At 33.3% G+C, this 24,045-nt stretch overlaps 1 protein-coding gene across 2 annotated transcripts; it reads right to left on the bottom strand.

Annotated features, from left to right (window-relative positions):
* Positions 1 to 2,591: 2,591 nt before the first annotated feature.
* On the bottom strand, positions 2,592 to 20,897 carry LOC148609210 (tRNA (cytosine(38)-C(5))-methyltransferase-like). 2 transcript variants are annotated; one of them, XM_088540817.1, is made up of 9 exons: positions 20,738 to 20,897; positions 14,971 to 15,080; positions 11,864 to 12,012; positions 9,465 to 9,576; positions 9,114 to 9,212; positions 7,602 to 8,278; positions 6,240 to 6,297; positions 3,909 to 4,065; positions 2,592 to 3,069 (listed from the first exon to the last, which is right to left on the bottom strand). In XM_088540817.1, exons 1-9 carry the CDS (start codon positions 20,883 to 20,885, stop codon positions 2,963 to 2,965), a joined length of 1,617 nt encoding a protein of 538 aa, XP_088396943.1. In that variant the 5' UTR covers positions 20,886 to 20,897; the 3' UTR covers positions 2,592 to 2,962. The 2 variants fall into 2 exon arrangements, with proteins under 2 accessions (XP_088396943.1, XP_088396944.1); XM_088540818.1 differs by lacking the exon at positions 14,971 to 15,080 and having other exon boundaries at positions 20,738 to 20,873.
* Positions 20,898 to 24,045: the final 3,148 nt, after the last annotated feature.

A 24,045-nucleotide genomic window follows, 5' to 3' on the forward strand; every position in this document is an offset into this window, starting at 1 on the left:
TTTGAGTGAAACTTGTCATGATGTCTTTGAGCAATGACAGGGTATATATATATGAGAAGATTCTGTCAGCTTGGACGATGTTCATTAAACGGATTGGCTCCACGAAGAAACGTAATAGCTCAGATTGAGCAATCATAGTTTCATTAGTTAGCACTGATTACACGTGCATAAAGTCAATCAATTAATGACGAACCAATTATGTCTTTGATTGAAACCTTTGACAAAGTGTGAGCGTTAATCAAGATAGATGAAAAATTCTAATTGAATTACAAAGTTTTTTGCAAAATGTTCACAAATAGATTTGTTTAAAAAAATCATAAATTACAGATTGTAGTCGTAATGTTTAGAATAGTTCTAGCAACAATACTTTGGTTTAAAGTCTTTTTCATATTCAGGCTTGCCCAAAGAAAGATAAATTGCATTCAAGAAGCATGGAAAATTGCAATGTGGTTATTTTTTAAAATTTATATGGGAAGAAAAATAAACCAGATACAAGATATTTATTAAAAACTTATTTGTGGTTTGTAGCTTGATGACACTACCAGGAACATCAATAAGACTACCAGGATACATAAAAGATGAAAAACAAACTTATACTGACAGAAAACTAAACCTTACTCCCAGTATTATTTAATGTTTCGGTAACGTGTGTGTATATTTGCGTATTTTTAAAAATGACTGAAGTTCGATTCTGTATATGATTACTTTGAATTAAGATAATACAATATTATTTCAGCGCTTTAGTCAAGTTTTCCAGTGCAGTTATAGTTAAAAAGAAATGTGAATTTAATGTGAACGGATGAAGGAATCATTAATATGAAATATATTCAAACTAGAATCATGAACGGCCGCGTTCCTTCTCTATGCTTTTCTCAACTTTTAAATTTATTTCCACTGGCCCGTTGTTTTGATACCTGTGCTTCAAGGCCAATACACATTATCTTAAATAAAACAACGAGTATTGATATTGATTATCTATTGTCACACAATCTTTGTGATGTCTGACCCTTGAGGAGAATAATATATACAAACTTTATTCAGCAAACCCAATATAGGAACATGGGTCATCATATTGTTATAGATAATCATACATCTTTTACACTGATTTTAAATGGACCATATTTTTCAATATTTTTCCAACAAATGCATACTTTAATTCTGCCATTTTTTCCTTCTTCATTGTTGCCGTAATACATATTTTAAACAATCTTAAAATTTTATCAGAATATTGCTGGGATAATATTTCTAATCATATTCACTCCCAGTAATCAAGATTTTCTTGTTCTCTTTTTACTTCCAAGGATTAAAATGAAAATTGCTCATAATTGAATTGCTTAATTGGCTTGGACAGCGTTTTCACAAAGTTTCAACTTGTTAATTAAATCCAACAAGCTGAGATCAAACCAATCTTTCGATGATCCCTTGAATATTATGTAAGACAGGGAGTCACTGAACTAGTCAGGTATTGTCTTTTTCAGACTAAATCATGTGTTTGTTGCATGGCATTACAAATGTTTTCCTTGTTGTATGTATCAATGAGTTCTCATATTCCAACAGTTTTCTCCAACGAAGAGGTAACATGTTATGTTTATCAAACGGCTATTCTAATAATGAAACTTCTTATGCCAAAGCCATATGTATACCAATTATAAAATCACTCTCATTGTGCCAAAGATGCAAACAGAGCAAATAGACAGTCGAGGTCTTCAGAGTTGATATAAAGCTGCTTACCATTTATCAAAATATTCGAGCCAATTAATGATGTTATAATTAGTGGACATTCATAATAAACACCATTTTTGGATTTAGAACAATAAACTTACTTTTAAACCTTAATTTATATTATTGTGTCCTTTAAATAAATAGCTTTCATGAAAGCAATGGTTACAAGTGGACACACACCTATAATTATTGAATCCATAGGGTTCCATACATTTTTTGTTGTAGTTTGGACCATATCGTTTGTCTAGACATAAGAAACCACATAAATCAACGGTAATATACATGGGACACTGCAGTTGAAATATTGGGGAATGAAGTGTGACTCATTTCTTGCTAATCTCCTAACCCAGAGATAATGCCTAAATGTTCTCTAGAACACCAAAATAATCCTTGTAACTGGCAGTTGGTTTGCTTCTAAAATAATTCTTTGGAGAAATATTTTATATTATCCATCTTCAAAGATTTTTAAGTCTCTAATGCACTTCACTCTGAGTAAATAATGTACAGGGGCGGATTCAGGCGGGGGCATGTGCCCCCATTAAAATTTGTAAAGCATGGGTTGTCAGGGTTAGATTTAGGTGGTTTTAGGTTGAAACTTTAATTTCTTGCTAATTTTACCACAAACGATATCTATTTTGCACCCATTCTAGAAGAACATTTCAAAAATTTGACCTCAAAAAATTTTGCAGCTCGCTCCGCTCGGCAAAAGTTTAATTGTGCACCCCCCCTTAATCTAAAATCCTGTGTCCGCCCCTGATGTAACTGATATTCTTGCAGGACAGCAAGGTATCTGTTGGAATTAAGTGTCTGCCCAGTATTAATTACAGGTATTGGACCAAGTAATGTAATAAGACAAACAGCAAAGGAAATCAGTCATCAAAAAAATTTATTTCAAAAAACAGTTTTTGCATAGAATATTTTATTTTCTATCTATCACAGAGATCATATGATGCATCCATGATGATGCTTCAGCTAGTGCTAATTCACTTGAAAGACATAGAAATAAAATCATCTATCATAATTCAATCTTCAATAAATCTAAGCTTCTTATTCACAGTTGTGACAATAAAATGTTTAAATCGTAATTCCAAAGATAAGCATGTACAAACAGAATACAAGTTTGATCTCTCTGACACAAACTATAAGATTGGAGCTTTTCATAGAATGAACAACATTCACTTGAATTCGAATGTCTCTGATGATAAGGACAGGTATAGGTAATAAACATCATGAATACACATTATAATTCTCTTGTCAGCTGCCTGATCAGGACTGAGACCACATGTACATTGAGACTGTTTCCCAGTACACGGTAGAGCTGGATTGTTGACAGATCCAATGGAAAACCTACAGTTAAAAAAAAATAAAAACTAATTAACATGGAAGAAGGATACATATAAATGTATCTTTTATATGTACATAAGTGTGATAAGATTCTAGATCATATAATTTGAGGGTCTCATTTGACAGATTTTCAATGAACTAAAATATTGCTAATAAATGTCCAATCAACATCAACTATGCCTACAGCATGTATAGGTTGGCCTTAACAAAGTATACTCTTATAGTTCATTGTTTAACAGAATATGGATTTTAATCTGCAATGCAGCAATTCTCTAATATTCCTCATCAATATATAAAAAAAAAAAAAGAAGTTGTATTATCAGGTCTGTGACAGATCCACAGGGGTTTCTAGGAATCCGACTCCCCATTTTGTTGGAAATTTTATTAAATTTGTGCAAAAGAGGGAAAAAATCGTAAATAATAGACTGAAAATGACTTTTTTTCTGGAAAAACTGTTGCCATCACTCTTTTAAAAAATCTCTGAATCCACCACTGCAAGGAGTGGCAGATCTATTTGCAAAATCTATAACAGCATTAAATCAGCTATAGGCTTGAAAGAAACATAGATGATTGGCTATTTACAATAGGCTTGAGGGAAACAGAGAAGATTCACAGGGAAGGTTGGCTGCATACTATATGCTTGAGGAAAACAAAGAAATTTCTACATACTGAAGGCATGAGAGAAACAGAATATTTTCTACATACCATAGGCTTGAGGAAACATAAAAGATTCTTGTGGAAGATTGGCTATTTACTAAAGGCATGAGAGAAACAGAATATTTTCTACATACCATAGGCTTGAAGGAAACATAGAAGATTCCTGAGAAAGATTGGCTACTTACTAAAGGCTTGAGGGAAACAAAGAAGATTGGCTATTTCTCTTGGAGTAAAATATCTTAGCTGAAGATTTCTAATAATACTGATCTGGTCTTCACACCAACTTTTGTTGTTTCTCTTCTCTATGGCATCCATTTTCAGATGAACAGCAGTTTTTAAATCCTAAAATGAAAATAATAGTTTTAATTGAGAAATAAATCCTTTTTGTATGTAAATGTGTTTACTGTATTTGCTTGTGCTTATATACTTGAATAAATGTTTCAACTTTAAATTACCTCAACTTTCATGTAATGTAACCACTATACATTCATTCAATAATATGTAAAGAAGTATCTTGAGATTAATTGATGAATATCATTTGAAAGGTCAATGATGATGATTTCACTGTATTAATGTTCTGTATTTTACATATTATCATTGCATCTGCCAATGATAGATTTATAGTATACAAAAACCCACTGGACAAATGATGCTTTATTGGTGCTACATTTTGACGTAACAATAATCCTTTCTGTATTCAGATATGTATATTTCAGAAAACCATACATTTACCTTCCACTAAAATCAATCAAATCAAACCAAATAAAGAATGATAACTCTTGCAAAGTGTTAATCTTATACACAATCAATACAGTAAGGGCAACAACTAAATGACAAACTACGACAGGTTTTGTGGTCTGTAACAGAATGACAACTAAACCTGGTTTTTGTGGTCTGTAACAGAATGACAACAAAACCTGGTTTTGTGCTCTGTAATAGAATTACAACTAAGACTGCTTTTGTGGTCTGTAATAGAATGACAAACTAAGACTGGTTTTGTGGTCTGTAACAGAATGACAAACTAAGACTGGTTATGTGGTCTGTAACAAAATGAAAACTAAGACAGGTTTGTGGTCTGTAACTGAATGACAACTAAACCTGGTTTTTGTGGTCTGTAACAGAATGACAACAAAACCTGGTTTTGTGGTCTGTAATAGAATTACAACTAAGACTGGTTTTGTGGTCTGTAATAGAATGACAAACTAAGACTGGTTTTGTGGTCTGTAACAGAATGACAAACAAAGACTGGTTTTGTGGTCTGTAACTGAATGATGACTAAACCTGGTTATGTGATCTGTAACAGAATGACAAACTAAGACTGGTTATGTGGTCTGTAACAGAATGACAAACTAAGACTGGTTATGTGGTCTATAACAGAATTACAACTAATACAGCTTTTGTGGTCTGTAACTGAATGACAAACTTAGACTGGTTTTTGTGGTCTGTAACAGAATGACAAACTAAGACTGGTTATGTGGTCTGTAACAGAATGACAAACTAAGACTGGTTATGTGGTCTGTAACAGAATGACAAACTTAGACAGGTTTTGTGGTCTGTAACAGAATGACAACTAAACCTGGTTTTGTGGTCTGTAACAGAATGACAAACTAAGACTGGTTATGTGATCTATCACAAAATGAAAACTAAGCCTGGTTATGTGGTCTGTAAGAGAATGACAACTAAACCTGGTTATGTGGTCTGTAACAGAATGACAACTAAACCTGGTTTGTGGTCTGTAACAGAATGACAAACTAAGACAGGTTATGTTGTCTGTAACAAAATGACAACTAAACCTGGTTTTGTGATCTGTAACAGAATGACAAACTAAGACTGGTTATGTGATCTGTAACAGAATGACAACAAAACCTGGTTTTGTGGTCTGAAACAGAATGACAACTAAACCTGGTTTTGTGGTCTGTAACTGAATGACAACTAAACATGATTTTGTGGTTATTACTGAATCACATCCTGTATGATATTTATGAAGACTGCTACTTAATATCTCATCCAGTTTTTAGTTCTGTTGTTTTTGTTTATTTTTTTATTTTAAGTTTTCATGCAGTGCATTAGGGCCTTTACTATCTGTATTACCCTTTTGAAATAAAATTTTATTTTCGTTGGTTTTCAGGCATTCCATCATTTTCTTAAAGGATGCTTAAGTAACCTTTTTTTATACTCTATGTGATAACAAAAATCACAACTCATCTCCCTAAAAACTTTTTAAATTTACAAGAAATCGGCTTCACACTTTTTCATAACCTTAAAAATGGCTTCCTCATTTGAAGATTTCATTGAATAAACTGTTATCTTGCCTGTTGCACGTGTTCACTGTTATTTTGATTGTAATACATGTAGGACAGTTTTTTTGTGCTTTTTCTGTAACCTAAAGTAACCTTAGACTTATTCTGCTCTTTCATTCTCCTTCCATAACTTCCTTGTAGGCAAGACAAAAATGGCCTCAGAACCAAAACAATTAACATAGAACGGCTTAGATGAAATAAGAAACGAGTCATTACCTGTACATTTGTAGACATCTGTATGATAGATCCTGCTCCTTCCATATAATGACCATATCTAATGAAGAAAAAAATGGTACAAACCTATGCATTAAAAATGTGTCAAATGCAGAAATGACTGGGTTGCTGTAAACAGTAAGGAGAAGTATGACAGACCTGAAATCATATCCCAACATGTGGGACCCCATACTGAAGTTGTGTACGAAATATTTAGTGGTTGTGATTTATAGTTGCTGAGAAAAGTGCTATCAAATATTTTTCCCACCCGACCAACATTCACCAGTAGAAGCTGTGAAATCTGGTTATGGAAATTCATATTATGCAGAACCTAAAAAAACCCTAAAGTGGATCCATAAACAGGAAGTGGATAAGAGATGAAACTAAAAGTGGAGACACTGTATAAGTTATCATGAGAAAGCAATATACTAAATATCTATGCATTCCTTTCAGTAGAAGCTGTAAAATCTGTTTCAAAAGTGTAACAGACAGATAGACACTCTGATGGATTACAGTCCTTGAACCGATCTGGGCAACGATTTGACAGATCGTTGACTGATTGATCGCTGACGGATCGATGACCAGTGACTGATCTGATCGCAGTTTTGTTATATTAAATGACATAAGGCTGTTTTAAATTAAAGAAATCTAAAATAAATGTATAAATTGATGTTTAAATATATTACATTGTGTAAATATGTGTGAAATTAATAAAGAAAACAACAAAAACCGTAAAATACATTGACCGCTCTGTGGTCACATGATGCGATAACCAGCTAAATGGATTGGTTTGACGGATTGATGACTGACCAGAAACTGATCGGTGACTGATGACCGGTGATTGCAATATAACCCTGCTCACTGTGTAAAATTGAGACCACAAATGAATGCCTACCTACACTGAAAGTCCTTGCTCTTTCTTCCATAACATAATATATGTATATATATGTCAAAATACATGTACATGAAGATATGAGATTCATAGTGGTAGAGCTGTAGCATTGATAGCCAAAAATCAATCAACAACTCTAATAATAAAGGTCTTGAAAGATAAATCATCACCCATCTGGCTTACTGCTCGAATCTTGGTTCCCTTGATAACTCTTTTACGTTGTTGCATACTTCTGCAAGAGGATTTTTATCTTAGTAGTTCAAATCTTCAGAACTTTTTTTATTTATTTATTTTTTTTGTAAGAGGTACTAATCCATATGAATCCGATTAGTTGCTCTATAGGAATCAAGTTTCTATCCCAACCCTTATTTTGGATATCATAGGTAATTGGTCTTTTTCTTGAAAAAAAAACTTTATACAAAGTAAATTCTATGAAAACAAAACAGTTAAACATCCATTCTCAATATTTTTACCTCTTTGTAAAGCAGATTGTCTTTCTAAAACAAGGAAACACTACATCCATTACTATAAATCTGTTCAGGTCTTTGTCTGGCACCTTATACTTCTGGAAATATTCTGGAGATTCCTTTTCTAAAAAATGGTGCAGTCTTAAACATCTATCACTATCACCATCTTCAGCTTGTCTCAGTAGCAGACTCTCTTTCATCAAACAGTTGTCATGATCACAATAACAGCAACTTGATTCAGCATTTGGATCACCTGAATGACTAACATTATCTTCCGGTAAAAGCTTTGAATCTGAGTCATCTGGAGGATCAGTCTTGATCCTTTTAGCGTTTATGTTATCACAAGAACTAGGTGATGCTGAGTGTTTTATATGATCTTTACTTCCAACTATTTGATCCTGATTGTGGTTCACTAGTGTCCAGCCATCTTCCTCTGTCTTTACTTCAGGATCCAGGGTGTTATCTGTCTTTACTCCAAGATCCATGACATTTTCTTTCTTCACACCATACACTAGATCTGCTATCACATTAGAGTCAATTTCTTCTTCATCAGTCTTTGTGTCAGTTTTAGAAAGACCATGTAACAAGTTTACATTTTCATCATGAAAACAATCTTTTTCACTTTCAACCATTGTTTTATACTTTAGATGACATTTTACTGTTTCTGGAATGTTAAAGGATATCTACAAGCAAAGAGTAAAACTACTAACAAAATGATATACAAGTAGGCAAAGCAAAATAGTTTATTTGCACATTAAAAAGTAAGCCTTCAATTATTTACATGTATTTGGTTTTGAAAAATGGGAGATAAAGTTGTGATTGTGATTGAAAGGACAAAAAGTCAGTTCCTATAGCTACCTGTTTTAAGTCAGTTCCTATAACTACCTGTTTCAGTCAGTTCCTATAACTACCTGTTTTAAGTCAGTTCCTATAACTACCAGTTTTAAATCAGTTCCTATAACTACCAGTTTTAAATCAGTTCCTATAACTACCAGTTTTAAATCAGTTCCTATAACTACCAGTTTTAAGTCAGTTCCTATAACTCCCTGTTTCAGTCAGTTCCTATAACTACTAGTTTTAAGTCAGTTCCTATAACTCCCTGTTTCAGTCAGTTCCTATAACTACCTGTTTTAAGTCAGTTCCTATAACTCCCTGTTTCAGTCAGTTCCTATAACTACCTGTTTTAAGTCAGTTCCTATAACTCCCTGTTTCAGTCAGTTCCTATAACTACCTGTTTTAAGTCAGTTCCTATAACTCCCTGTTTTAGAAAAATTCTGTAGTTTACTGATGAAGACAAATTATGACAAGAGGTATTTCAAGAGGAGGTTAAGTGGCCATTATAATTTTTTCTTGCATGCAATCTTCACCCTTCTGCAAATTATACCTCTATACATCACTTTGACAAGTCTGGCTTCATTTAGTATTATTTTTAACCCTAAAAAATTTAATTATAAAATTTAAAAAATTAATGAATTTAATTCTGATTTTAGTTTTTGTTTGAACTCTTTAGGCTCATACCGGCTCGTCATTAGTACTGACAGCATCCCTTCTGGCTATCATGTAGTACCTCAGTCTGGAGTTAGGGATGCCAAATTGGAGAGGAGACAACATATATTCCTGTAAAAAATATAACTCAGTCAATAAGGACAAGTCTTATAACTTAAATAGATGAACAAGTATAGCAAATATAACATTAAAATGTCACTGCTTTGATCAATAATATTTTTTGAAAGATCACACATATCTACAATTAAGTGCAGTTCATACAAGCTACAATTTTTATTTACGAACTTTTTATTGCTAAAATGCATTCTATCCACTTAGAAAACTCTTTACAAAAATAAGTACTGTGGCTGGGTGAGGACTTACCTGAACATGAAAATGGCATTTTCTGAAAGCTTTAATCATCATATCCCTGGTTTGAGATTCTTCAAATCCTTTCACATTCTCTACTAGGATGTATGATGGACAGTTTGCTAATCTGAAAAACACAAAGATAAGAATTAAATTTTTATTCCTTATCCATTAATTGTAAATATTTACATGTTAAAGAAAAAAAACCTACTATTTTCCATAAAATGCAAAACAACTTTTACTTTTCCCAAATAATAGTCAGCAGAAGTATTATACTGAGAAAATTTTGTATACTGAGTTAAACACACTACAGTGAACACCATCTGAACTGAATCCTGGATAAACCAGTGTGTAAAACAAGACATTTTCTGAGGTACCTTCATGTCAGTTTCAACTCTTTTTGAACCTGTGTAAACACCTGCCTTAACTGAACATATCTCAAGTATTCAGTTTAGACAGGTTTCACTGTATAATTATCATGAACCCTACAAATAAACAAGAGGTTCCAAGGAGCCTGAATCGCTCATCTGGTTGAATTTTGCCTTTCAAGGGCAATAAATTAAACAAGAAGTTGTCCAACAATTTTGACTCAAGAAAACTTTGATAGGACTTATCATAAGGATCATTTCAGTAAATGAAAGTTTATATCTATCATAGATTTCAAGACATTGGCTGAAAACTTAAAAAAAACAAAAAAACTGTCATTTTCCCCTGTCAAGGGCAATAACTCTTATAAGAGCGTCTGACAAATTTTATGCCAGAAGACTTTTGTAGTCCTAAAGATAAGGATCATTTCAGCTATTGAAAGAATATGGCAAAACCTAACCGTTTTGGATATACATGTACATGCGAAAAAACTATTGTCTGACCCCTATGTTCTATTTTTAGTAAAGGCGGCCATGTTTTTCGACGGATCAAAAATCCCCACAACAGTTCTATGCAGGATACCCCAAGAAACAGTCACACAAACTTTAGTTCCAATTGGTCAAGTTGTTTTAGAGGAGAAGAGTTTTGAAAAATTGTTAACGATGACGATGACGGTGACCATTTGCTATCCCATCCATGATCTGGGACTCCATACTGAAATTGGGTACCAAATAACTAGTGACTGATTCATAGTTGCTGAAAAAAATTTCACATTTGACCAGAAATGGTGAAAAATTAACAGTTGGTAAAAAATACACAGAAAGTATAAGTTTTGACAGTCCTGAAATGGCATTCCAAGATATGGGATCCAACACTTAAGTTGCGTACTAAATATGTTGTGGTCTTGATATATAGTTGCTGAAAAATATGTTATGAAAATATTTTATCTGTCACCTGACATTCACCCTTCTGTAAGCCAATTTGCAGTGGTACAACACAGCAAAAAATAATAAAATAAATTGAAAACTGAAAGTTAGATTTGGCAAATTGTAAAATTCATGATATGGGCAGTATTGCATTCGAAGATGAAGGCACTGTGCAGCACCATGCTAATTTAGTAAAGGGAAACCTCTAGGTTAATGCATATCATTTGCATTTGTTTATGTAGTTATGTGGAATGGAACTAGAGGCTCAACAGAGCCTGAATCGCTCACCTGGTTAACCATTTGCTTATTTGAAAAACTTGAGGATGAGACAGGCTAAGTTAAAATCAACTAAAATTATTCATAGCATTTTCATGACCTGAACCAGAATTTTGCTAAAGGCAACAATTTTTGAATTTTTTTTAAAAACCTGTCTTATGACCCCTAAGTTCCATTTTTAGTATAGGCAGCCATATCTATTCACGGATTAAAAATCACAAGTCATTTTGAGCACAATACACTGTTATGCTAATTTTCATTCAATGATCTTAATTGCTTTTAGAAAAGAAGATTTTCAAAGTTGTACATGTGAAAAAAAAAAACAACAAAAAAAACTGTTCCAGGGGCCTGAACTCCTACATCAGTTGACCAATCATTTTGACAATTTTGGCATATGTCTGTCTCATGATGCTAAACAACATTACGCAACCAGAATTTTGCTAAAGGCAACGGTTTTTTAGTTATTTGCAAAAAACTGCAATCTGACCCCTATGTTCTATTTTTAGTAACAGCGACCTTGTTTTTTCATGGATCAAAAATCCCAACGCTCATTTTGTGCAGAACACCCTAAGGAACAATCATGCCAAGTTTAAAACATATCAGTCCAGTAGTTTCAGAGGAGAAGATTTTTAAAAATTTGTCCACGACGACGACGGACGCCAAGTGATGGCATAAGCTCACTTGGCCTTCGCTAGGTGAGCTAAAAAAGGGGACAGTGGTGCAGTATCATAAAGCCTTTAAGCCGTCAATACACAGAACAATAATTCAATTATAAGTGTAAAGTCAATTGTAAAATGTATAAAACTACCACTAAAAGATACTAGTTAGTATATCAATAAAACTGACTGTGGTAAGAGATCCAGGAGATGTAAGAATGATTTAGTTCTGATATCGTCCTTATCTAACTTCTTCCCAACTCTGGTGAATGGCTGGCATGGAGGACTCATCACTATCAAGTCAATCATCATTCTGTCTATCTGCTGAACTGTAAGTTTCTGAGGAGAAAATTAAAATATTGTTAATATTTACAAGAATATATTTTAACAAGATAGATACATAATGTATCATAAATAACAAGAAATACTAGCAAACACACTTTAAGGATACTCAACCTTGTTTAAAACTCTGACAAAGAACACATTAATAATCAAGTTGGATTATCTCCTTTAGCAAGATTCTAACAATATAATTCCTATATGACCAAAAACCTGGGTTTGCAGGCTGTGTTATAAAAACTCGAGAGTTGTTACAAAAATGGCATGATTATAAACTATTTTTTTACTGGCAAAACTTGTGTGAAATTAGATACTCAAATATGTGACCAGTGAAAGGTGACACTAGGGAGAAAAAATTTACATAGTACAACAATTCTGAAAGAGCTGAGGAAAGAAATTTCATATTCCCATTGATACCCATGACTACAGATAAATTAAATATATTCATGTCTTCTCTATGGAAAAGAAAATTTCAATGTTTATAAAAATCTAATTTTTTTATTTAAATCTAACTCAAATTCAATAAAATGCTTCGCAGTCCGCAGCTTGATATGACTGCAGAGGTCGAAATCTGAATGGTTGAGGCAAGTATGGACACACCATTGGAACTTGACACAGCTTTTAATTTTGATTAGGATTAGATATTTGACACAGGATAAAAATATGACCAGAACAGATGTGGTCACTTTTTGACCCTTATTCTTAAATGGTTCCAGTCAAAACCTGCAAAATTGATCACAAACTTCCAGTTTGGAATAGGGCACCTTGTGGTACAATTTCAAAGTAATCAATTCCCTTTCACATAAATAATTGTCCAGAAATCATAAAAATACTTGTTTCTGGCCCCTAATTCTAACTTGGCTCAAGTCACAACCCCAAAAATCAATTCCAGTCATCCTTTTGTGGTATAGCACGTTGTAGTCAAATTTATATGAAATCCATTCAGGAAAATGCTTGTATCAGATCCCTTTTTGGCCCCTAATTCCTACAAGGTTCAAGTCTTCAAAATTCAAGTCTGACCATTGTATTATAGAATATTGTGGAACAATACAATAGACATTCCTATGCTTCTACAATAGTTATACAGTTAAATTCTATGAAACTATTGCTGTAGACCGTCACTAATTGACCCCTAATTCTAATACTGTTGGGGCCATATTAATAAAAAAAAATCAACCCAACCTTTCTTTAAGTGGTTTGAAACCATGTTATAAAATTTTATAAAGATCAACCAACTACTGGTAATACTCAAATTACCACACGAAAACCAAGTGTCTAAAGACAACAACAGCAGTGTCATGCCAATCAATATACAATGTACGACTGCATTTTTTTTGTGGTCTTAGTTTATTAAAAGTTTTTTTTTTAGGTATGTCCCCTTTTACCCACTAATGACTTGAATATTGTAAGAGATATCTGAAATCTGATTGAAAAATGCAGGCAGAGATTTTCACAAGGAATGTAATGGGTGTAGCCCAATTTTGTATCCCTTTATGGATGTTCACTGCTCATGTTCAGTCATTTTTATCATATTTTCTGACCCCTCTGTTTTTATCCATTTCATGTAATTAATATTTTTTTCCAAGAAACCCCCTTTTTTATCATTTCATTAATCATGCCTTAAAATGTTATTTCAGAAGTTTATATGAAATCCTAGTTATTTCTTTAGTGCTTAAAATAAAAAAGGGAAACAACTAAGAAAAAACCTATGGAAAATCATGAGAAATCCTTTTCTTGCTAAAAATTTTATTGCTTATAACTAAAAAACGAGCACAAGGACCCATAATTTTTCAACTTTTATTGTTCTGGCATGAAAGATCTTAATAGATTTCATGACCCTGCACGATCCTTGTTATTTTTTAACTAAGTAGGAACATCCTAAACTCCAATAAGGTAAAAGATAAGCCTAACCTGTAAAAAAAATAAATTATTAAAACAGAATTTCAAAAGGATGATATTGACATCCGAATCATCAAAACTGGATCAACAATAAATGTTTTCTATAAATCTAAGGATAAAACTCATTTTCAACCTTTTAGCTCCTTATTTTCAAAAGTACCCAATAGTGGGGCAAAAACCTACAAAAGTTATTGGACTCTCCACCGTGTCCTTATGAACGATGTGTTAAAATTTAAAAAAGATGGCATAAGTTCGGCTCAAGTTATCGTTAATGAACGAAAGTTAATGGATGTCAATGATGAAAATGACAGCAGCCTGATACCATTTTACGTCCGAAAACCTTTTTTTGATGTCGTATAAAAATGATCACTTTGTTCGCTTATTAGGCTAAGAGAAATGCATACTTTTGAGTTCCAGCTGAATAATATATAATAAAAAATGCCTATCCTTTTGTATAGAATGAACTACATGCTAATAACATTGCAAATATTCATGGAAGACTATTTTAGAATGATACAGAAAAGTGATATCATACTACAATCTTGAGAATAGATCAATCTTATAAAAATATATGTTTTTTTATGCTTTTTTATATGGAAAAATTTACCCATGCAAGAAGAAGATCAACACAGTGGATAGTTTTTTTTATTGGTTAATGGATTTTATATGGCTGACAAGTTAGAATCTAAGAAATTGCTGATTAGAAGAAATAAACAAAAATAATAAAAAAAGCAATCAGTAACAAAAGCATACATATCTCCATCTTAACTATTCAAGGGAGAGAAACAAAACTGTAACCCTACATATCTCCATCTTAACTATTCAAGGGAGGGGAACAGAACCATAACCCGCCAGCACTATCTCCATCTTAACTATTCAAGGGAGGAAACAGAACCGTAACCCTATATATCTCCATCTTAACTATTCAAGGGAGGGAAACAGAACTGTAACCCTTGGCCCTTAACTATTCAAGGGAGGGAAACAGAATCGTACCCCTTCGCCAGCAAAGACTGTTATCTCATAGATCATTATATTTCTTTTCAAAATTTCATGCATTACCTCAATCCCATTTTCCATTAAGTAGGTTCCAGGAAAATTATGTCTGTATATTTTGTTAGTAGTTGTATTGATGTCTATTGCTGCAACTACTTCAAAATCTATGCCACTCTCTGGAGAAGGAAAAAAATGTAAATGGCATATAACCAGAAACAAAAATAAATATCTTTTATTATATAGATATCAGTGAATGATTGAAGGTTCCCTGTGTTATATAATCCACTGATCACAAATTAAATATTTATTTGAAAATTACATGAAGTTACAAAGACAATGTACACAACAAATACATTTAGTATAATAAATTAGATAAAATGAACAACCAAAATACTATCTGGAGGTTTATCTCATCTAAGTTTTGCAGACTTGTCTTTTGTAAGAATCATGCAAAATCTGATGTGATACACCCCAAAAAAGGCTACATATTTTTATTTTTGTAATGAAGTTGTTTCATGTGTCTATATTAAGAAATGTGTAATTATTCATTCAAATCTGCCTGCTCTTAGGAGATAATCAACATTGAAAATCCAATAGATTCTATTGTATTTGAGTCATTTACAGAGTTATCTCCCTTAATTTTGAAATTTTGAAATCTACAGTGCATTCTATATAATTTTTATCTCCTAAGAACACAGGTTATATGAAAAACTGACTGTAAGTTTCTGTTTACTATGGCAATTTGAACAAAATATCAAAAATAAAAATATGTAGACTTTTTACCCATGAATAACATTTTGCATGATTCTTAGCTGGATGCTACATGTACTTAAATCTTGGGAGGCACTCATCATCATATTTTGGTCATGTAACTCATTCCAATTATGTAGCAGACTTTATAAAAAATCAGACAGAAAGTGATTCATGCATAAAACCCAACAAATTCAGTTTTGTTCCTTGTTCAGAAAGTTACTGATCACATAACCAGTGGCAGTTTTTCATTTGGAAGTTGCACTTTTCAGATTGAAATTACACAGATTGTACATGTATGAAATTGGCACTTTGCAAGAGTTGTTGTTCTTGATTCTGTTTGAATTGACTGATTTTAGTGGGAGGTACAATTAAAAGGTAAGATTTTCTCAAAAGTGCAGATCTGATTACAGAAATGAATATCGTTGTGTAAACATATATTGCATATGTAGATTGAAAAAGTGTTATATGTTCAGTGGGTTTTTGTACACCATGAATCACTCTACTATTAGCAGTGTCTGAATTTTATGTGAACTGGTACTTAATTATCCTAAAATTCTCTGAGAAAAAAAATCCAACAGACAGATCTTTTTAATGGAGTAACAACCACATCACTTTAACCACAATTGATATTATTATTTTCAGCACTTATTTTCTGTGATGTTGTCTCCCCAAGTTCCCTGTGATTGTTTTTTTCTTCTTTTCTTTCTGAAGAACAACTCACAGATTTATCATATGCTCTTGAAGGGAGCTAAATGTAAATTGTAAAGACATCCTAAATGGTGACAGAAAAAATATGTGCCATTGTGGCCCCTAAAAAATTCTACAAGACAGCAGATAAACGGTTTCCTGAACACAAATATTCTGCAACTCTACCGATATCATAACATCACAACCAAACATGTGATTTTGACTGAAGTGGCAGTTTTATGTGCCATTGTGGCCCCTAAAAAATTCTACAAGACAGCAGATAAACGGTTTCCTGAACACAAATATTCTGCAACTCTACCGATATCATAACATCACAACCAAACATGTGATTTTGACTGAAGTGGCAGTTTTATGCGGTCAATTTGTGTGGAAATATAGCAGAAAATGATCCATAAGGAAGCGGGAGGTATAGTGCATTAAAACCTAGTTTAACCACCCTTTATTTTGAAATGCCTGCACTAAGTTAGGACCATTGTGTTTTCTTCCAACGTTGCAATTTTACCCTGATACTGAGCATAAGTGGTCAAAACTTATTAATGATACAATAAAAGGCAAAATGTTAAAAGTAATTGTTAACATGTATAATAATATTTAAAGTCTAAAGTCTTTAATGGAAAACAATATTTCAATGTTTTCCATGTAACATACATGTAGGTGTCAAACAAGGAGAAAACTTGTCACCTCTAATTTTGTTTATATGTTATGGCAATGGTTTTATAGACTTTTTCAAGAAAAGAAACATTCTTGAACTGACTGATATACAATGTAGCAAAGGAAATTAAAATGGAACTTTCACTTTTGCTTTTTCTGAATCTTTTTAATATATTATATGTTGATGACACAATGTTACTATCAGAGTTAGAATCAGATCTACAGAAACAACTTGATGCACTTTATTACTATTGCACATTGTGGAAACTTTAAGTTAATGTTTAAATAGCAAATGTAAAGTTATTGTTTTTTGTTTAAAGTCTTATTTTTAAATATAATGATGCTTGGATTGATAATGTTGATAGTTTCAATTATCTAAGTATATTGTTGTCAAGAACAGGTAGCTTTTCAAAAGCAAAACACATTATATTGTTATATTGCTGAAATCTAGACCAAGGCAAGACTTCCAATAACACATACTGTGAAAGTACTATTGTTCATGGGGTACCAATTTTTGCGTTTTCATGGGTAGGCCAAACCATGAAATTCGGATCCCAACAAAAAGGAGAATCCCATTGATGTGTATACCGTAGACCTTAAAACCACGACTTCAAGAATCCACAAACTTGTGTTTCTTCTCTTACCCACGAAAATTGGTATCCACAAATAAAAGTATTTTCAGAGTACTGTGCAACTGGGTTTTAAAAAACTTCAATCACTTCTTAACTGCATGTGTCAGTTCTGAATTATGTCACTTCCAAAAACAATTAAAAACATATTTAGAATGCTGCATGCTCCATACTTATTATATATAATGATCATTGTTATGAGACAATGTTTTATTACCTATTGTTTGCGCAGTGCATATGAGCTCTGTTTGGGATTATGGAAAGTTAAGTTTGGGATTCAGATGGACTTCTGCACAGAGATAATAAAAATTGTTAACATTAATCTGATGTAATTGATTTATACCTTTAACAGGTAATCATTGTTATCATTAACCATCCAAAATTCTGATTACATCATACATGTCATTTAATCTAATCGATTACATTTCAAAATACATATAATGTACCCTGCAATCATGATACTACTGACCACATTCTGACTGCAAAAGTAATAAATCTCAAATTCTGCCTCAGAATACAATATCATGTCCAAAAATGCTACTCTAGTGAAAATAGCATTTTTTTTATCTTAATTTAATGTATCATAAAATATGAATACAAAGCAACCAAAGAATTTTCTATTGAAAAATTGCTTGTAAGAACCATCAATTACCCCATACGGATTATGTATCATGTTAAACTGAAAGTTATGTGAAATTTTTTAGCACCCTTGATGTTAATCTCTGCCCAGACAATTTCAGAGTTTGATTTAAATTCTTTTGTTATTGTTAATAATACTCCACCATGGCTTTTATCTTTATTGTTTGATAGTCTGTCATTTCTATAAACATTGTACAGATTTGTTGGTAAAATTTCAGATGTTGCTATAGATTTATCTAGCCATGTTTCAGTACCAATGATGATATCTGGTTTAGCTGAGTCAATTATTTCTTGTAATTCTAATTTTTTATTACAGATTGATTGGAAATTGATGTTCAGAATTCTAACTGGTTGACAAGTATTATTTTTCCTTTTCTTTCGTCTTGAGGTGTTTTTATTACTATTAATATTTGAGTGGCGGTTTTTTGGTGATGAAGTTGCTCGTGGCATACCAGGGCATGCTTAAATCTGTGCACTTACTAAGGTTTGAATACATATTTTCTAATTCAATTGTGCAAGGTAAGTCAAATAATGAAGTGGAAAATTTGGCATACCACACTGAATGCAATGCCATGAAACATTAGTGGCATCATGACATTTGTAATGTTGTGACTGCATGCCTTGGCATTCAATATGATACCAGGTTTCACAACTATCACAGCACACAGCTCTGTGCTTCCATGTAACTGCCTTGTTACATGAGCCACTTGCCCACCTTGGTGTTTTTGGACCTGGGTTTGTTTTGGTGTCAAATGCATTTGCTAAGCAAGATTAAGAATAGGTAATGATGGACTGGTCTACTCTTATTTATCTTTAGATTCTGAGCAATCAAACTTGTCATGAAGCTGTCATAATTCATGTGTTTGTTTCTTTGAATAGCCATCTTATTTTCGTAGTTGGCTATGTTTGGTTTAAGACACTGGCATATTAGTAAGACAATTGAGATAGTCAGAATAGTATAGTGGATTTTCATACCTTTTGATGGCATCGTTTATCTAGGTGTTATTGGTCAGTGCTCGAAACTAGTTTTGTGCACAAGATTATTAATATGCTTAACTTGTTAAGAATCTTTGTCCCGAAGGCTAGCTTAGGGCACAGGTTTCTGAAATAGCCTGTTAGTACAAAGCTGGGAACACAGTAAAAGGATAGTCTGCGTGTGTATGTTTTTAATACAGTGTTTACTTTTTACCGGAAGTTGGAAAAGTTTGTGTTCATCACATAATTTGTAAGTGTTGAAAAAGACTTTTTCTGTTGGTAATAAAAAGAAGTTTTCTGTAAGTTTGGGATGTTTTGGTATGTTGATATGTTACTGTTTTATCCAAAAAATTAGTTTTTGTACCATGTAAAATGCTCTACATACAAAAGTTTTGACTTTCTATACCTATTAAAAAAAAGACGTCTTTGCAACTCCACGCATGCGCAACTCAAGTTAAATGTAAGCATGACCAAAAATTCATATTTGCACCAAAGACAGATTAACAAAAACATTATCACTTGGTGACTGATGACTCTAGTCATCTATTCATTCCTTAACTTAATCCCTTTTAGGATTTGGCACTGGAGATATTTTTTGTTGCGACCACTACCAGTCAAAACAAACAATATCTCCTTGTGCCTAATCCCAAAAGGATTTATCCTTAACTATACTCGACGTCACATACAGCACATTTTAAAATTAAAGCTCTACTTTTTAAACCATTGGGACTTACTGCTAGAGTTGTCTCTCTTTTATTTAATCTGTAGATAGTTCGCATATATATATGACGTGTTAGTACCAACGAGTCGCTTATTGGCTTAAATGGTGCGTAACAAATCCTTACAGGAAAATCCCATACTAATATCCGCCATGTTGGTGACAATCGTCTGCTTGATCAACTTCTCAGTATTGTACATTGTTCGCGTAAAATAAATCTGAGATAACCGAACTTACCCCGAAATGCATTCTGGGTTCTCCAGTTTTTGGACAAACCAATTAAACGTAAACAACATCTCCTAGCAACCCGATCACGGTAAACATGGCCGACTTTTGACAATGTAAATATTGGGACTGAGAATTAAAATCTCACCAAAATTTAAAGATTCAATGTTTAGGGAGAAGCCCTTTGGCTAAACGAATGAGCAAGTCATTTAAGACAATTTAGACGATGGTAGGTGTTAATAAAGTCGTAGAAAACATTTTTATTCAAATTTTAACAGTATCTTATTTATCTTTATGTGACGCCGAATATAGAAGTAGGTCAACTATACAACCATGATGATAATTTTTGAAATTTAATAGATGAATTTCTAGGCTAGAATAAACCATGATCATCAATTGTTGTTTTTTGAATTTTTATCGAAGGATGCATATAGAGTTAACCCAGTATATTTACTGCAATATTTTTCCTGAACATGAATATGCTTCGCTATTCGACTCAATTAAAGAGAACACTGTCAAAATATGTGTGTTTAACCTTTCAGTGCGCAATGCATTCCACCTATCCCACTATACAGCTCTAATACTCGAAATTTTTGTTTCGCAGGCATTCTGCAGCTGAAATCAGGGAGATGTGTTAAATTTGTAGGAAGTTGTCGGTGCGTGATTAAAATTCGACACAACATCGGGTAAGTCTGTAATCCGTATGCCTGCCTTCGTATTAAAATTGTTACGCGGGATTGAATTTAGGTTACAGACCACCAATTCAACCAATGAGCATTTGGAACGTACGCAAAAATAGTCCTACGCAGAAATTATCCCTGTTCCTCATAGTGCCGTGAAAAAAGTTCTCATCTTATTTAACAAATTTAAACAGTTTCTGAAAGGAAAAACATTTCTGTACATTTTATAGGTGCATTTTGCTTCTTGTGATGTGAAGCCTAATCTCCATAATGATTTTTAAATATACCCCTATCTTGTGAAAACACTGGGATTTCCCATGCTATTTATAGACCCTTCACTTCCGGTGACCAGTACTGCACTGCAAGTCTGCTAACCCCACATGCCATTCTGAGGATTGTGAGCTGACATATGTAGAATCATGCTGATATATAGTCCTCTGCAGGTTAAAGTTAAGGTAAAGTCCAGAGAAGCCATTGAATATTGTGAAATTAACATAGAAGCCTATGGAAAGTGGAATTAGTGGTTTTTAGCCTGAAGTAACTTCAAACTCCGGAGCATTGGTCTCTTCCATGCCCGCACTACTTGTGCCATTCCAGAATTAGTGGAGGAACGTCAACGGTACGGTACTGGAGCTGCTTTGGAGTTTGAAGTAACTTCAGGAGCGGATCCAGCATTTGAGTTTGGGGGGGGGGGTGATTGAATTAAATGCCGTGCAAAGCAAGGCTAAAAATATTATTGGGTGAAACTTGTGATGAAAATTTTTTACCGATTTTTTTTTTTTTTTTTGGGGGGGGGGGGGGGGGTACGCCCGGTACGCCAGTCCTTTGATCCGCGCCTGAACTGGTCTTATATGAATAAATAAAGTTATTAAAATAACTCGCCAGGCTAGGTACTAACAAGTAAAACATAAGTTTCTGAGATTATGTCGATTTTAAAAGCTCATAGGAGCCTTTTTTTACTATGGACGTTACATGTCATTTTCAATTCTGAACCAGATAGGAAAAAAGGTGAAATATGTAAAAAAAAATATAAATAAATAAAATAAATAAAAAAATAAGTAAAAAAATAAAATAAATAAAAATACACCCCCTTAAAAAAATATTTATGTGAAAACTATTGGTACAGCATACCGTACCTGTCAAAATTATTGGTACGGTCGGAGAAGTACCAACCGTACCGGTTCCTCAGCCAACGAACACCCGATATTACTCCTTGGGTGGATCCAGGGTTTCAAAATAGGATTAAATTAGATTTCGAACGATGCGGGACAAGAGGTAAGAATAGTGAAAAATCAAGAATTCGTGTAAAAAAAAAATCCCATTTTGTGTGAGTTTGTGTGTGTGTGTGCGTGTGGCGGGGGAGGGGGAGGGGGAGGGGGAGGGGCGCTGTATGAAACAATGAAACATGGCAGTTATAATCGTTAGCTGTATAGATAAATTGAGGACAGCTCCACTATCTTCCTCAGATTTGCCAAATGGATTTCGATGATGAAATTTTTTACACATGATTACTTGAATCTGATGTGAAAACGGACGGATATAGTGATTCCCGAGTTCATTTGCCTGTTCGTTGGTCCACACCTTCTTTATAATATTTTTTTTAAAAAAAAAAAAGGTAATTGAATGCTCTAATGTCTATTCTGAAGGCATATCTAAAATGAGAATATAAAAGAGGCAATATGTCAAAGAGGCAACAACCATACCGGGATAAAAATACCAGCTCAAGACTACCCACTGGTCTTCAAAGAACGGCGAGGAAATCCTCTCACCACAGTGCAGGCAGCCGCTGACCACTCAACCCCCACCACAAAAAACATTATGCACATGTACAGCGAAATAGTTGCTTTTATAAACTCCAGCAACATAAAAGAAAACTGAAGCATAATGGTTCGGAAACGTATCTATAGTTGGTTTTATTTTTGAAACAAAATTGCCATGTTACGCATACGCCATATTCGTACTTTTGCTTTCAAAAACAGTTGTCTTACAAGTCTCATATCCTCTAAGATGAAAACCAAGACCCTTTCTTTATTCTTTTCTATTTTCGAAGTATTTTTTTTTTAATTAATCTAAAAATGCAACGCCGCCGAAGGAAAAAATGACAAAATAATTGAGTGAAAATGAGCATTTTATTTAGACAAATAAAATCTAATTTACGTTTCAAATTACGACTTATTTGCTGAGAGACCATGTGACCTGCCGTTGTCAAAAATGGTTCAACTGTCTGCAAACATATATTGTCATATCCTTACTGCAAATTCGTAATCAGTGTGTACTTGCTTTTCCCTTCAGTTTGGTGACTGGATTCTTTTTTGTTTTATATATGATCTAAGTCAGGCGCGGATCCAAGGACGAGCGTGCCGCGCGTACTCACCCCTAAAGTTATGAAAATTCTTTGTTATTCTACCATGCGTTACTTATTTTAACAATTTTATTATTGATAAAAGTTTGACACATACATCCGAGACACGTGATGCATCCAAGTGGCTTTGTTGTCGAGGTTAGGCTTCAAATTTCGTTAATTATGTGCATTCTTGATCGGAACCCCCTTTTATGAATTGCTTCGCTCTCCATTAGAACAAATTGAGCGTACGAACTGCTAAATTTATCTAAATAAATTGCGTAGATAAATTCTTTCAAAAACCGCGGTTGTTATTTCCCATGAAAAGTATATTGATTTTTATAAGGAAGTGATAATTAAGGTGTGAGATATCCGTTCATTGGTGATTATTTTTATAAGACTTATATGGAACTCCTTTATTTCTTGGTAAAAAGGACCCATTCGGAAAATGTTGACAAGACTTCATAGTTACATGAAATTTGTTAGATGCTAGATTAAACGATTAGGCTTGTTTGCAGAGGACTATTTAACATTTCTCTGGTCTATATATAAAACGAAATGGTTTTATTGTAGAAATTATCTCTGTTTTGAACTGCACCTATAAGCGGTTTAACTATAATTGATCCAAATGGACGACCCGTCCCCCTTACGAAGTTATTTTTTTTTATTAATATGAAATGTTAATTTTGTTATGTTAAAACACTGAATAATACTCCGAAAGCATGCAATAAATCCAACGAATAATCATCTACATGTAAATTGTATTATAAATTCCAGGGAATACAATACTTTTTTGCTCACATTTTTCTTTTTGAAAAGTTA

This window comes from Perna viridis, chromosome 8 (assembly GCF_037379345.1).
Source record: "Perna viridis isolate PV_CMFRI_1.1 ecotype Kerala chromosome 8, ASM3737934v1, whole genome shotgun sequence".
Classification (NCBI taxonomy): domain Eukaryota; kingdom Metazoa; phylum Mollusca; class Bivalvia; order Mytilida; family Mytilidae; genus Perna; species Perna viridis.